General features: G+C 34.0%; 1 protein-coding gene across 4 annotated transcripts in view; it reads left to right on the top strand.

Annotated features, from left to right (window-relative positions):
* RFX3 (regulatory factor X3) overlaps window positions 1-15,409 on the top strand; it is a 104,874-nt gene that overhangs the window by 54,201 nt on the left and 35,264 nt on the right. For all 4 annotated transcript variants that reach the window (XM_014267957.3, XM_005488271.4, XM_074532848.1 and 1 more), the window contains exons 3-4: window positions 2,739-2,836; window positions 11,335-11,593. In XM_014267957.3, coding sequence (XP_014123432.1) covers window positions 2,739-2,836; window positions 11,335-11,593 — 357 coding nt within the window. The remainder of the gene's footprint in view (window positions 1-2,738; window positions 2,837-11,334; window positions 11,594-15,409) is intronic.

The raw sequence follows: 15,409 nt of genomic DNA, 5'->3' as shown, positions 1-15,409 counted from the left end.
TGTTGGTTTTAAAAACAAGTTACTTTCTATGCGTAAGAAGTCCTAATGTTTCTAGTGGTACTACATATTAGGCTATTAAAGAACTTAGATAAAAACTGCTGGAAAATTGAAATTAAACAATGAAAGTTTTAATTTTAACAGATATTGGTATTTTGTTTCATGGTAAATTAAATTTTTGTTGCTCTTGCTCCATATTAGAAGAGAAACATATTTTGGAATTTTTCAGTTTCCTGTCCAATAGACAGCAAACATTGATGCACTGTGTACACACTTTGTCCCTGCAGTATCGTCTCAGTTCTGACAGAAGGGTCTTGCACTTTACTGAATCTGATGCTTTTGAAATGGGTAGCAGCTTGTATTCAAGAATAATGTGACGACATAATAATGCCTTTTACATAGAAGGGGAATGTGACCTCTCTGTTTTAATGCTGTGTTTGCACACAATGTTGAGTTCCATTTTACCAGTGTATGCAGGTTATAGGGAGAAAACCATGTGTCCTTTATTAACAGCAAAATAGTGTGGGTTATTTTTAATAGGAACTAAGCCATATTCAGTATGTGTGAATAGGGAACGAAGTGCATTTTGGGAGTAGTTGGGTGAGAACATGGAATTGATACTGACAACAGCATCATTTCCACAGTGTTTCCCCAGCTGTGCTACTGAGAGAAAAATGGGGCATCTCCATTACATGCCAGGTGACAAGCTACTGGTTTTAGGAACAAAGCCTGTTTTCAAGATGTTTTCTCACAGCATAGGTCAAGTAGATCAGTTTGGTGTTCTGTAATAGACTGATCAACAATGACTCTCCTTCTCCCATTGATTGAAGGGAATAGAGTTGACTCACCCAAAAGAAATAAATATGCCTAGACTTAAACTTTAAAAATAGCACAACAGTAAGTTGCATATATGTTTCACAATAAAGCACATACGTATTTTGTCCAATTATTGTGTGGATGGGTCATTTTGTCAGAGTTTGGCAGATCTAAATTTTGAGTAGTACAGATTAATAACAAGGGTCTTTCTTACAGTGGATTTGGATCAAGCCCATTCCATGAAATGATGGTTTGAATCAATTTAAGTTATGAAGTCAAAAGTGATGGAAATAGAAATAATTTAATTTTGGGAGATGTTTGCTATACAGCTATTTCTGTTTTCTAACTCAGAGAATTTTCTAAGGTCTTAGTATGTGCACAATTTTCATTAGAGTTTTTATGATTACTTTGAGAACTGAACCTTTCTTTTAAATAACTAAGTGTTGTTAGGAGAAGAAATGTACACAGTTACCGTGCGTTAATAATTAAGGAGACATCTTCAAAGTATACTTTTTGAAGTCGAGAGATTGTATACCAGGTGTATTTCTCAATTTATGTAATGATTCATATGGGAAATCATAGAAGTTTAGATTTTAATAGATACCTTAGCTATCATATTCTGTCTTATTTCTGTTAGTGGGCAGAAGCATCTGATTTTTCATCATGGTAATATAGCTGCATTCTAAACTTTGGCTGTTTTCTCTCTTTTTCAGACTTTGGGTTTTACTGTTAACCTAAGGGAAGGTTTCTGTAAAAATTTAGATTTTTGTTTCAAAATCAGAGTCAATATTATGGAAAAGTAGAAAATGTGCTTATTTGCATAACTTTTTTAAACATAACACAGGTGAAAGTATTAGATTAGGATATTTTTAAAGATCTCTTGTGGGGGGGTCATCAAGTGCATGAAACCCAGACTGATCTGGGATTAGGTATTTGCAGTCATTAGAACCAAATGGTTTAGATTGAAGTAGCCTTATAACAATGAATGTGAGAAAAATTATTGTCACCTAATGTTAAATCTATTTGCTAAATAAGTGCATTGATACTTTCTTGATTCAATTCCTTGGTAAAGTTGTGTCAAGTAAGTCCTTTAGAATGTTTTAGATTCTGGGCTGCTCTTGGGCCAAAACAAGGCTTCTCTGAAAACTGGAAGGTGTAAAAGTTGAAGTTCTTCATCTAGTAAAGATGGAAGAAGACAAAATATAAGGATTAGAGAGAAAATTTGCATGACCTGAAATATTCCTACAATAGTATATGAATCAAAGGAGTTGATAAGTAACTATCCTTAGCGATACATGTGAAGATAATCCATGCCCTCACTGCCTCTTGTTATTTAATTCATTGAAATAAAACCAGGTTGTGTTGGAATTTTTCATAGCTGATAGTATTCTGGGAAAGGGGTTACTCAGACTGGGGGTTTTGGCCCATAACTGTACACCAAAAAAAAATACTGTATCACTGTAATTTAACTGCAGTTAAACAAGAGCTAAAGCATCTTAATGAGAACATTTATTTCTAAACTTACTGCAACATATTTGAGCTATGATTTTAAGGCTTGTACTGTTTACTACTTAAACAGAATAAGAAAAAGAATAAATTAAATGAAATGATACTTTCTTCTGTAGTAAACGTAGTTCTTCAGCTTGGTGCAAAACAAAGTTACACTTCATCTCATCTTTGTGTTCTCCAGTTTTCCTTTGACACTGAAGATGTGTATGAGTGTGCATCTTCAGTGTTAGGCCTCTGTTCACCAAACTTACAGCACAAATATTGTGTAAGAGCAGTAATTTTCTTTGCTAGTCCTGTGATACACCATTAGTAATTTTGAGAACAGTGGTACCCCAAATTGTTTAGAAGCCACTAGGTGCACTGGAGCATTGGTATTTCTTTATGATATCCCAAACTTTTGGTTTTCTTGTTTTCAGGTACAGCAAGTACAGACTGTGCAACAGGTACAGCATGTCTACCCAGCCCAGGTGCAGTATGTGGAGGGAAGTGACACAGTCTACACTAATGGAGCTATGTAAGTTGGAAAATGGTCAGAATTTTAGTGTTCATTAAAATGTGAAGTTAAATACGTTCAGTTAAATATTTTCAGTTAGATTCTTTCAACTACTGTATATTAAATTAGAAAGACAAATTATTCCATTGCAGTTCTTCCAGTGTCAAAATCGTTTTTGTATTAAAATGTGAATTCACACTATTTGTTTTTATTAAGGCAGAAGTTTTGTGTAAGTAGAATTCTTGTAATTGTTTCAGTTGCCCCCTGTATGGCATAGTGTTGTTTGAAAAAGTATTTTCATAGGTACGTTCTGTCTGAAAGACATATTGTGTAGCTTCTGTCCTCAGGACAAAAGGCAGGCCTTCTTTCTTCCTGGCTGCAATCCTAGTGGCAAATGATAGAAAGATACAGCAGCTGTAGTTACTATCTAGTAATTTAATTTCATTTTTGCATTTCATAAAATGAGATCAGGTTTTTTTTTTTTTCCAAAGGAATGAGGAAAAGCAGAGGAAGGAAATTAACAGTCTCATTTGCTGATTCTTTAACGTCTTGTTTTCACATGATTGTAAAAAAAAGCATTTTCTGCTTTCCTGAACAAGCTTTTTCATCATCAAGTTTCTTTCTTCAATATGCAAGCTAAGAAAGACTAAAAAAAAATCTAGATTTGATCTGGCCTCTGCACGTTACCTAGTCTAATAACAGGCTTGGAGCAACACCACCTTTGAAATTGGCTCAAACTTCAAAGTAGAGTGTATTGCTTGGAAAGGAACTTCTCAATGTTATTTTTTCATTTACCATTTTTGCTTTCTAACTGGCTTTTTGAAGAAGTACAATTTAGAAAGCCTATTGATTGTCTGAAGATACTTATTTATTGATGGTAATCCAAAAGCAGTTTAAAAGAGTAATATGATTTGGGTTCAGGGACTTTCATTGCTGACACTGACAGTGTTCTTTGGTCATATCTGCTAGCACATTTTGATTTATTAATTTTTCATGTACTTCTCTGGTTTTCTTCTCACTTGTAAATGCTAATCAATGTATTTTAAATATGCATTTGACATCTCTGTTGTACTGATTTTGTCTGGGATAGATTAATTTTCTTCCTAGTAGCTAGTACACAGCTGTGTTTTGGACTTGTGCTACAAATGGCATTGATACTATCTACTGTGAAGCAAGTAACTCTACCCCAGCCAAAGTCAGCACACATGTAGAGCAGCATAATGTCCTTGTGACCATGATAGAGCCTATTAGCCTCCAAAAGAGGTCATTCTTAAACATGCTATTTTTCAGATTTCTCTTTTCATTACTTTTAAATTCTTATGTGTGCTGTTGGGACTTTTGGCAGTTATAAAAAGTGTACTACAATAGTTATTACAGTCCAAGGGAAAAACAGAAGCAGATGTCACTGACTGCTTGGTATGAAACTTCAGCTTTCCATTATTTTATTATATTTCTGTGTCTGCATCCCTCTGTCAATTGCTGCAAAATCAGTCAATATGATATAAAAGAAGAAAGCTGTTCTTAGCATGTGATCCAAATCTGGATTGTTTTTATCTACTATAGAGATCTTACCTATGTTGTGAGCAGCAGTATAGTGGACAAGGACTTTGTTGTTCAATCCTTACAGGAAGATTTACATTTCTAAAGATGGTAATTTTGTTGATGGAGAAGGGAACTAGTCTGTGTTTCTATTCAGACTTTTCAAAGATTCTATATAGTGAAGTACATTTTCCATATACTTTTATACACCAGATTTTGGATAGTCTTCCTATGATTATGTATTTGATATCTTTTGATAAATCAGAACCTTAATTATAACTCAAAATTGGATATAGGATTGTTCTGTGATCTGTCAAGCAACAGTACTGCTCTGGCAACAGATTAAGAAGTCTGCAAATCATAGTTAGGCTGAAAACAATAATTCATACAGGAATCTCTGTAATAAATTGTCACAGCGTGCCTGATGAAAGATTGCCTTCCACTCTGCTCTCATGAGACCTCACTTGGAGTGCTGTGTCCAGTTCTGGGGTCCTCAGCAATTAGAAGGACATGGGCTTTTTAGAGCAGGTCCAGAAGAGAGTCATGAAGACGACCAGAAGGCTGGGGCACCTCTCTTATGAGGACAGATGAGGACAGATTGAGAAGCATTATTGTAACCTTCCATTACTTAAATAAGGCTTACAAAAAAGGTAAGAGAGGGACTTCTTTTACAGGCAGATAATGACAGGCTAAAGAGGCAATGATTTTAAAGTAAAAGAGGAGATATTTAGATTAGATGAGACAGATATGATGAAGAAATTCTTGGCTCAGAGGGTGGCAGAGAAGGTCGTCCAGAGAAGCTGTGGATGCCGCATCCCTGGCAGCATTGAAGACCAGGTTGGATGGAGCTTTGAGTTACCTGGACTAATGGAAGGTTTCACTGCCTGTGACAGGGGGAGTTGGAGTAGAAGATCCTTAAGATCCCTCCTGATCCAAGCCATTCTACAATTCTGTGAAAGAATTAACCTTTATTTTAAAATAAAGCACTTGCAAACTAGCACTGATTTAAATCCATATACAGTAGCAACAGAGAATGCCGTTACAATATACATCAGGAAAAAGTTACTTTATTCTTTGCATTATAAAACTAAGAAGTTTGTCAGGTTTCACATTCTTTGTCAAGTGTAATTGTTGTATTCCTGTAATACAATTCTTCCCACACATTTTATATCATTATTTGTCTACACTTAATAGTTATTTTGTTTTATTATAATTGGAGGCAATATAATTATACAAGGGGTGTAGCCTACAACTTGTCACATACATTGTATGATATGAGAATATTTGAATTATGTGCATTTGTCTGTAGTTAGCAACAGTTTTGCTTGTCAAGTATGTCACTGTATCCTGAAACAAAACTGCATTGTTGTTGCAATGGCAAGTACAGGCTAACCTGGCTGTTCAGAATATATTAGGACTATTATTGCTACACCTATGTTAACAAGTCAGTTGGTTCCATATATTAAATGTGAACTTTCTTCTTACAGATTGTAGCAGATGAATAAAATGTAGCTATTTACCTGGTAGTTCTCATGCGGCAAGCAGAGTTTTAATTGCTGGGATTGTGCAAGGATTGATTTTGGTGTTGGATCCAAACCACATTCTTCACCAAATTGTACAACGATTTGTGGTGTTTATGTTGGCAAAATGCACCATTTATGCAAACCCAAGAATTTACTATTGCCTTAATTAAAATCTTAATGGTTAAATAAAGTAATTATTATCAATATAGTTGAAATAGTTATCTTCCTACTAGTTACTAGTATCTATCCCTTTTTCTCTGACATTATCCTTTTCCTTTTACTACCCTTATGCTTACTAAAGTGAATGGCTCCTGTCTGAGTTAGAGAGAGTTACAGCAATTTACCACTAACACAGGTGTTACGTGTAGACAATGTACTTGCAGCTATTTTTGTGTTCTAGCACAGTCTATACCTTATCCATATCAGTGTATTCACTGGTTTCCGTAGTTTATCTGATTTTGTTTTATGTGGTATATTTTTGCCAGAATGCCAGAATACTTCTTCGATACTGTTATCCCACCTCGTGGTTCTCTTTGCTACAGTTTTGATCTAGGGTCATTGTTTATTCTGTACAGAATAGCTATTTGATATTAACATCTGAGAGCAATGCCTCAGCATTTTAATTATAGGTTTCATACCACACAATCATAGAAAGCTTAGATAAAATGGAAAAAGATTACATAACATTTATTTAATTGTTCAGTAATCACTACTGGAACAAAACTCTAGACTAAGACAGAGAAGCCTAGACAAAGAGAGACTGACAAGCCCAAATCCTGAGGTCTTGCAGATTTAGTGTGTACCCTTTGACATGTTCCTAATAGTGGCAATACCGTATTTCTTGGACGATAGGTCTGCTGTACTTAATTAGAATTTTAGAAATATGTAATTAATGTTTCTTTTACTGTCTAAATTACAGATCCTGAGAATAGAATTTATAGAATGGCACCTTTGTTTTCATTTACTGTGTTCCCTGGCTTGCATGACTTTCTGTAGCTGTGCATTGTGTGTGCTTTTATTGCTTTGTTTACATGTAGAAAATGGTCTTGGACTGGGTGTTGAAGATCTCAATTGTTTTATGGCTAATAAATGCCTCTCTGTTATAATTAAATGGCTGTATCATATTCTCTTGTGACAGTCTCAAGGTGTATGGCACTTCCTTTTCTTCCCTTTGCTTAGGATACATCACCTGCAGAATCTGGCCTGTGGCAAGGCCTTCCTTCAGTATTAGACAGGATTCTGTTCTCTCTAGTTTCTGTGAAGCTCTCTATTAGCTTAAGGACCACAGAATTATCCTAAAAACTTAAAGGAGTTTGAGGATATTGTTCTGATATGAAAAAACTTAGTTGTTTGGAGGTTTTCTAAGATTGCACACTCATACATAGTGGCCAAAAGGATTGGATATTTACATAGAATCTGATAATAGGTGCAGATGGCTATAAATTATTTCTAGTGTGTGCATGTGCATGCTGAAAACCAAGGGAGGACGAGAACAAGTCTGCTCTTTCTGTGCCATTGTTCTGGGGTTGTGTTTTTTTCAGAATGTCAGTATCTTTGAGGAGACAGAAGTGTCTGTAAAAGTTGAGCTCAGTAACATTATATTAGAGTAATGTAGGGTAAGACATTGCAGTTGATTTCTGTGGTAATGCTGCTGCTTAATGAAATTAATTATTTACTGGTTAAATGTGCAAAAAAAAAGTGTTTTAAATGAATTTTTACTACAACTCCATATCTTTTATTTCTAACATTATGTTTTGTAAATCATTATAAAATATATGTAAGCAAGCAATGAGGCATAAGAGGAAAATGCCTTGGATTATTGTACCTTGCAAGGCTAGTCTGACTGTTGCTGGTGTTGTTAATTTCTAGTGTGGCATCTTAACATCAGGCACCTACTCTGTGCTTGCTTGATCAGAATTCACACAGTGCCTGACATTTTGTGGCTTGCTTTCAGGGTAAACATGATCTAGTTTGCACAGCTTTCTGGAAATTAGGATACTGCAACCTGACTACTTAAACTTTCAATTTACTTGTAACTGGTAAGCTTTCTTCTAATGCCACATTCTAGTAAAGCACTTCACAGTGTTTCAGTAGTAGGAACTATCAGGTTCTTTTGCCTTTCTGCTATCACAAGCAGGAGTGAATCATCAATGTGTTCTCATAAAGAGCAAGAAAACTTTGAGATTACTCCCTGTGTGATTTTATATGCAGCTGTTAAAGGAGAGAAGAGCTAGGAATGCTAGAATGCTTTTAAAATCTTTGCAGTGGGAAGGAACTGACTATGATATGTGTCAGGCTGTTTAAGAAAGTATAATGTATTTGTGCTACAAGTGCTGTGAAGAAATAGAAGATCACTTCCTCATTTGAATTTATTTTCCTCTTTGCTGCAACTTTATTTTAAAGGATTGTTTTACCATGTGCAATGACCTTAAAACATTTAAGTCTGCTTTCTAAAAACATGGTTTCTTAAAACTGCTTTCTAAATCATCTTATTCAGCTGCATTTTTAATTTCCAGATTGAATAATTTTGATTAAATTAAATGGCTTTTTGCTAAGTTGCAATTATTATTGCATGTAATAGTAGTTTCATCTCACTTTTAAGTACACTCTTGATCTCTGTTTTGAAAGGTTTGCTAAATCACCTCCAATGATTGGGTGTTCTAGAAAACCTGGTTGGTTGTTGGACCAAACAGAAGAGTGTGTTTATTTTGCAATCAGACTCATTGATGTGTGTCCCATTGATACACTGATACAGAGTGCTATTATAAGCAGAAATAGGTGCTCTGTTACAGTCAGTCCTTATTTAGAGACTGTGTGTGATATAGAGGTCTACAGATGATACATATGATGTACCTTAACAAGGTAAAAGCAAACATATATTTCATCTCCTGTTCCACAGCAAATCTGTGACTAAATTTTCTTCAAAATTGGAAACATTCTCTAGAATTTGCATTGCTTCCAATATTCAGTTCCACTTTTGCAAGTGAGAGTTGTTCTCCTTGCATCTTTTGTACAGCATATTTCCTCTAGCCGTGTCTGTTTTGCAGTATTGCAAGAATTTGCAGCAAGAACTTGCAGCATTGCAAGAACAATGATCTTATCCTTTCATTATTTTCCTTACTGACAGCTGATACCAAGATTTTTCTTTCCTCTTGTGAGAGATATTACAGTCTCAGTCACTTGGTGATCATTTCCATGAACTGTTTCCCCTGAGCCTACATCACAAAATTTCCCTACATTTGTCCTCTGCTGCACAGCACTGTTCACAGATGTAAAGACAGAGGCAACATCCAGTCTGCTAGTGGTTATTGTGCTCATCACAAAATGAATGGCCACAAGGTGCACCCAGGGACACTTTGGTTAGACATTAAGAAAAAATTTCTTTGCTGCAAAGGGTGATCAAGATGTGGAACAGGCAGTGTGGGGAAGTGATGAAGCCACCATCCCAGGAATTGTTCACAAAATATCTAGATGTGGCACATGGGGAGGTGATTTAGGGATGAAGATGGCAGCGTTCACTGTTTTTGTTTTTTGCACCTTAACAGCTCAGTAGAGCTTTCCTATGGTTCTAGGATAAACAGGATCCCAAAGGTATGACAAGATACCACCATGATACCTTGGTTTGAGAGAACAGATTAAGCAGGACCTGCACAGTACCTCAATACATACATGGGTTATTGCAATGCAAAGATCAACTGATTGTAACTTTCAAAAAAAAGGTTAATAGATTAAATGTCTGTTTGAGCATTAGTCCCTCAAGGAACTACTTTGCTTTGTTTTCAGCAGACTGCAAGGCATTTCTTTTGGATTAGCTTCAAGGTTTTTTTGCAGCTGATCTTGAGGCTTTTGAAACAGTCAAAATAAAATGGAAGGTGTTTAAGTAGCTTTGAGGGGGGTGAGAGGGAATAAGGTAGTATGAGGCTTATGAAACATTTCAGATTTCGAAACTTAAGTTTGGAGATTCTAAAAGTCTCGGCAGGGGAAGAGAGAAACTGTTGTAGCCATAGTTAACAAAGCAAAATTTCTGACTTTGGTTGTTGATGTGGTACTATTATGTTCCTCAATCATTTAGAAGTAATGCTTTTCTGAAGATAAACAAGAAATTATAATTTCTGGGTGTGTTGTTTACTAATTAGGTAATCTTACATAAGTTTTCATAAATAAAAACCAGTAAATTGCCTTGACTTTTTCTCTATATTAATTTAAAAATAAATATTGTATAGATAAAGGGGAAGAAAAATCTGACTTCAGGTTCTTGCATATGTGTCTTGATCATCAGTTTATTGCATAAAACATGAGTGCTGCATCCACCTCTTGTGTTTCTGTACAAAAGTATCTGGGGTTTTGTTGTTTGCTTGTTGTGGTTTTTTTAACTTGTTTAGTTACAAGCCATTTAAATTGATAATGCCTGTGGATTACAAGAAATGTTACAGATTTTTATGCTTAAATATGAAAATTATTGGTTGGGTAAGCTGACTGATTTTTACTTGTTATCATGCTTGACAACATACAAAGATCCAATCTTTGAAATAATTAATTATATTTATTATAATTTTGAAATATATAGAGTTAAATATAAAGCTTAGTTTGTGGGAACATATACAAATTCAAAAATTATAAGTAAATTATAACACATGAAGAATAATGATTCAAAATAAGTAAATAAGAATATGAAAGACATGATAGAAGCTTTCAGTAGCTGAGTAGTTTATTGGGGTGAAATGTTTTATGACATGTAAATGTTTCATACTTGATAATTATTTTTAAAATGTTACTATTGCATTCCTTTAACTTCTCTAATATTTGCAATGTTTTTACAAGTTATAGTTCTGTTTGGTTTTATTTCTCAAATGCTTTTTTTATCATTGCATTAATTCATGTCCAGTTTTTGAATTTGCCCTGTAAAAATAACTGCATTTCCCAAAATAACCAGCAGACTCAGATTTTCAAGCTCCACTGAATTTAAAAACAATAGACAACAGAGGGTTCTTGAACATCGGACTCTGTGAGCTGACATTTGTATGAATTGTTTGTAACTTTGCAGACTACACATTATGCAAAACATATAGCATGCAACTTGAAATTCTATTGTCAAATTTTAAAAAAAATTCATGTAGTCGGAGCTTTGTAGATTACTTTGAAATATATTAATAATTACATTAGCTCTATGTGCCTGCCTTCAATTTTTGTTGTTCCTTTCTCTCTTCCTCTTCGTGTAAGACTGACATTTTTTCTATAATGTTCAGTGGATAATTGGCTTACCATTGACACCAAGTTAGTTATTTAAATCTTTTATTTGATTAACTGTTATTCTCTGAGGAGACAGGGATTGTTTGCCAATCTTATTTTATTTGATTTTAGTTTTTGTAAATCAATTTCTTGAGTTATAACATTACCCTCAGCTAAATGAAATACAAATAATGTATTTTCCTTTTCTTTTATTTTCTTTTCTTGAAGCCGATCAACAACTTATCCTTACACAGAAACCCAGATGTACAGTCAAAACACTGGGGGAAACTATTTTGATACTCAAGGAAGTTCTGCACAGGTGACAACAGTGGTCTCGTCCCATAGCATGGTGGGCACTGGAGGGATTCAGATGGGCGTAACAGGAGGACAACTCATTAGCAGCTCAGGAGGAACCTATCTGATTGGCAATTCAATGGAAAATTCTGGTCATACCGTGACTCACACAACGCGGGCCTCTCCAGCGACAGTAAGTATTTCAGACTGATGCAAAACCTTTGAGACTAGTCTCTTAGTCACTCAGATGTTCTTGCAGACTGACACGGTTTTTGTGACAGAATGCGTTGAGGTATTATGTTGTCGGAATAAGGACTACATAGTATTTTTTGTGAAAGAAGCACTATATATGTATAAGATACAGGAGTAAGAATACTGTGAAAACTTAATCATGAAGGCATACCTTTCCCTTGACAGCTTGTGAATAATTACATTTCATATGTTAAATTTAAACATTTTGTAATTTTTCTGAAAACGTTAGAAAAATACAGTGTTGTTGAGTATAACTGTTAGACGTAAGTGTTAAATAATGTAAGTTACAGATCAGTATATCTAACTTCCCTCCATTTAATCAGTTTGTTTGCCTGATATTAGTATAGTTTTGGTAGCTTATTTCAAAAAATTTCCCACTGTTCAGAATACCAAGGTACTATGTTTTAACACTTCATTCTTACTTATCTATGGTATGTCTCTAAATTGTGTTCAGATTAAAAGCTCTTTTGAGAATGTCTGACAGTGCTATGGGAAAATGCATTCTGTTACAACTATGGTATAGAATACTGTGGATACATAAACATGAGCATGGAGAACTTTACCTAAGAACTTACTCAATCAGCCTATATTTCAGTTAGGAAAATGGGTTTATACTACTCTTACCTTTGCTGCCCTAAGGAGTGCTTTTACCTCATGCTTCTGAGTATTCTGGTCTGCACATAGAGATTTGAAAGTGATGGGGAAAAGAATTGTGAAACATTTGATAGCAACAGTTTAAAGATATAGAAAGGAGATAAAACATCAGTAATATTCATCAATATTCAAAAAGGCAATAAAGTTAGGGGACTTAATTTTTTGGAACAAATGTAAAAGCATTGTATAATTTAGATGATCTAAAAATTCTCTCCAATTTCAATCTTAAAGTGATTGGTATGAATAAATACAATTTTTGGTACCATGCAGGAAATTCTTACTTCATCTAAAAAACCCATGCAGTGTTATTTTGGGGAAACAAAAATTGTGAAGAATCATAATTTATGAATAGTATAAGTATCCCACCTAGACATAAGGGGAGCTTTCATGGCAACAGAGAATTTTATACTTGGGTTATAAAAAAGAGTGTATATTAACATTTCCCTGTATTTTGCATGACTTAATAGAAGAACAGAGTTTCTGAAAAAAGTGTCGTTCCTCTTTCAGATTTCAGATGCTTAACTGACTCTGAAAACAATTGAGGCCTAAATGAATGCAGTAAACACAAATGAAGAGTATTAGAGTTACTTTGAAGCTGAAAATCCTAGAATTATTTGAATGTCAGAACTCCGCACTATATTTGCAAATTAAAAACTAGTTTGATTTTTTTTTCAAAAATTAAAAGCAGAATTTGCCAACCTTGAACGGAAGCTAAAGTTCATGGCTTCAGCAGCATTTTTCTCTTTCCCTGTGTGTCAGTAAAATAGCCTGTTTTAGTTGAGCAAAATAAATTCTGTACTGCTATATCAACTCACTGTTAAGAATAGGAGAAAATACAGCTAGTTAAACAATAATTACTAAGTTGCATTTTGGCACTATAATAATTTCCTCTGTTTCTTAGTGTATTATTTCTTCTGTATAGTATACTTCTGTAAGAATGATACATTAGAGTAATCAGAAGTACATTTCTTGCTAAGGAACTGGGACACAGTATGATTTTAGATAATAATTTTAGGCTAGGTGTGTTTCAGCTGAAACATACAAGAATTAAGTGAAACACTAAAGGTTCAGTTTAAGCTCACTTGAAAGCACCAAGTCTGTTTTAATTTTACTAGGCGGCATAACTAAACTGAGTGAAATAGAGCAATGTAATACTTTCATTGGATTGCACTTTTGATAGATAGAGCTTGTTTCAGTTGTGATCTTCATTTGATCTTTACCATCATAACTTTTTTCATTCTTGTGTAGAGAATATATTAGAGTGATCAAAATGACCTGTATCCAGACTGTTTTGCTAGAATAATATGCAGAAAAATTTTTCCCAGTTTTGATTAGTTTGGAGAATTTTCATGTAGAGAAAAAGGATATAGAAATTATTAGGAATTTATTTATTAATATATCTGGTCATCACAAGTTCTCTTTATTTCGCCATAGAGGTACTAGTTCTGTTTACTCTTTTCAGCTGATAACTTCACTTGTTTTGTCATTAATCACCCTCACTGATCAAATCATTACATTATCTAATAAGGAAATTATTGTATGAATGATGTTAACTCTTTCTGATATGTTTAGTTTAAGTTAAAAGAAATGAAGAAACAAGAGTTTCAGGTTATAAGTCAAATATATAAAATAGGTAAATTTTATTAACTGTCTTTTAGATAAATTAAATTAAAAATCTAATTTACTCTTCAGCAGGTAAGCTATTTGTTTTATGCAGAATTCAATAAAAGATAGACTTTTAAACTTAATTTTATTTTCACTTTTTATTTATGGTTTAATATAATTCTGAGTTCTGCTTCAGAATTTCAATAAAGAGCTAATATTTTGGTTGTAATATTTGTTTAAATTTCTGTAACATTCATACAAGAAGGCAGTCCTTATTAAGCTACAGCATGCAGTAGCACTGCTTTTATAGCCAAAATATCAAGACTTATGCTCTCTCAAAACTATTCCAACATATGTGCAGTAAAGATTTATGTTGGTATGCATGAATAACTTTTGTTAGCTTTTTCTTTACTTTTTTCTTTTCCATTGGTTTCACTGCTTCTTTCCATTATATCCTTTGCTAGCCTATGAAACTACTTTCTCTACATGCTGAAAAGGTTGTTTTTTTTATAAAATCAGAAAGGCATTCAGATTATAAAAACTTCTATATAAGATGCTCAGTAAATAAGCAGATTTCCAAAATTATCATTTTCATGTGAGTATGTTTGTGGTTTGGTCAAGAATGTGTGTGATTGCATTGAAGAAGAATTGGTTTAGCCTAACTGGATGTCTGTTTGAAACAAATTTGCATGTTGAAACTTGCATGAAAGAGTCATCTTTTTGGTTTACTGGCAGCTGTCATTAAATAGGAACCACTACAATTAAGGGACTCTCCAAAAAATTGGATTGATTGCTAAGTTAATGAAATATAAATCTCGTTCCATTTTTTCCCCATATGTAAACACCTAAGGATTGTTCTTGTGATGAAAAAAGGTAATCTAATCACCATATTTCATAATATCACAAGGTTAAAAAATTCATACAGTTTCTAGTAATAAATTTGTTGTTATGCTTGTCAGTCAGTGAGAGGCTCCCATCTATTAGTCTTGTTTGCTAACAAGCTTTATGACTGATCCTCAATTTACAGTTGTCATTCACCAGTCGTCACCAACCACAGGAGGTCTCCACTCATGCTGTTACAGAAATTCATCCTATGTCAGTGCAAATCTAAATCTGCATGAAAATAAAACCAAAATTTATATGTATATAATGTATCCCCACAAACTATTAGTTCTGCTAGTAAACACAGCATGCAAAGGAATAACTTGAAAGGAAGGATAATACCTGCTGAAAATATGTTGTAATTATTGGAGAGAAAACAAGAAGTAAGAAGGTCCAGTGCAAATACCATATCCTGATAATACAATTCTAGTGGAAGTCTTATAAGTATTTCAGAAAAACTATCTGATTTTACATCTTACATAAAGGCATAAAGGTTATAATTTGGATTTAAGTTTGAGGTGAGATTTTATGTATTAATTTTCACTCTTGGTACAGGAGCTTTTTCCTCCTCCATTTCTTTTGTGGTAATTTTGAGGTAGCTAAATAGATTTTAGCA

The sequence above is a fragment of the Zonotrichia albicollis genome, chromosome Z (assembly GCF_047830755.1).
Source record: "Zonotrichia albicollis isolate bZonAlb1 chromosome Z, bZonAlb1.hap1, whole genome shotgun sequence".
NCBI lineage: Eukaryota > Metazoa > Chordata > Aves > Passeriformes > Passerellidae > Zonotrichia > Zonotrichia albicollis.
This window is presented reverse-complemented; position numbering and strand designations above follow the sequence as displayed.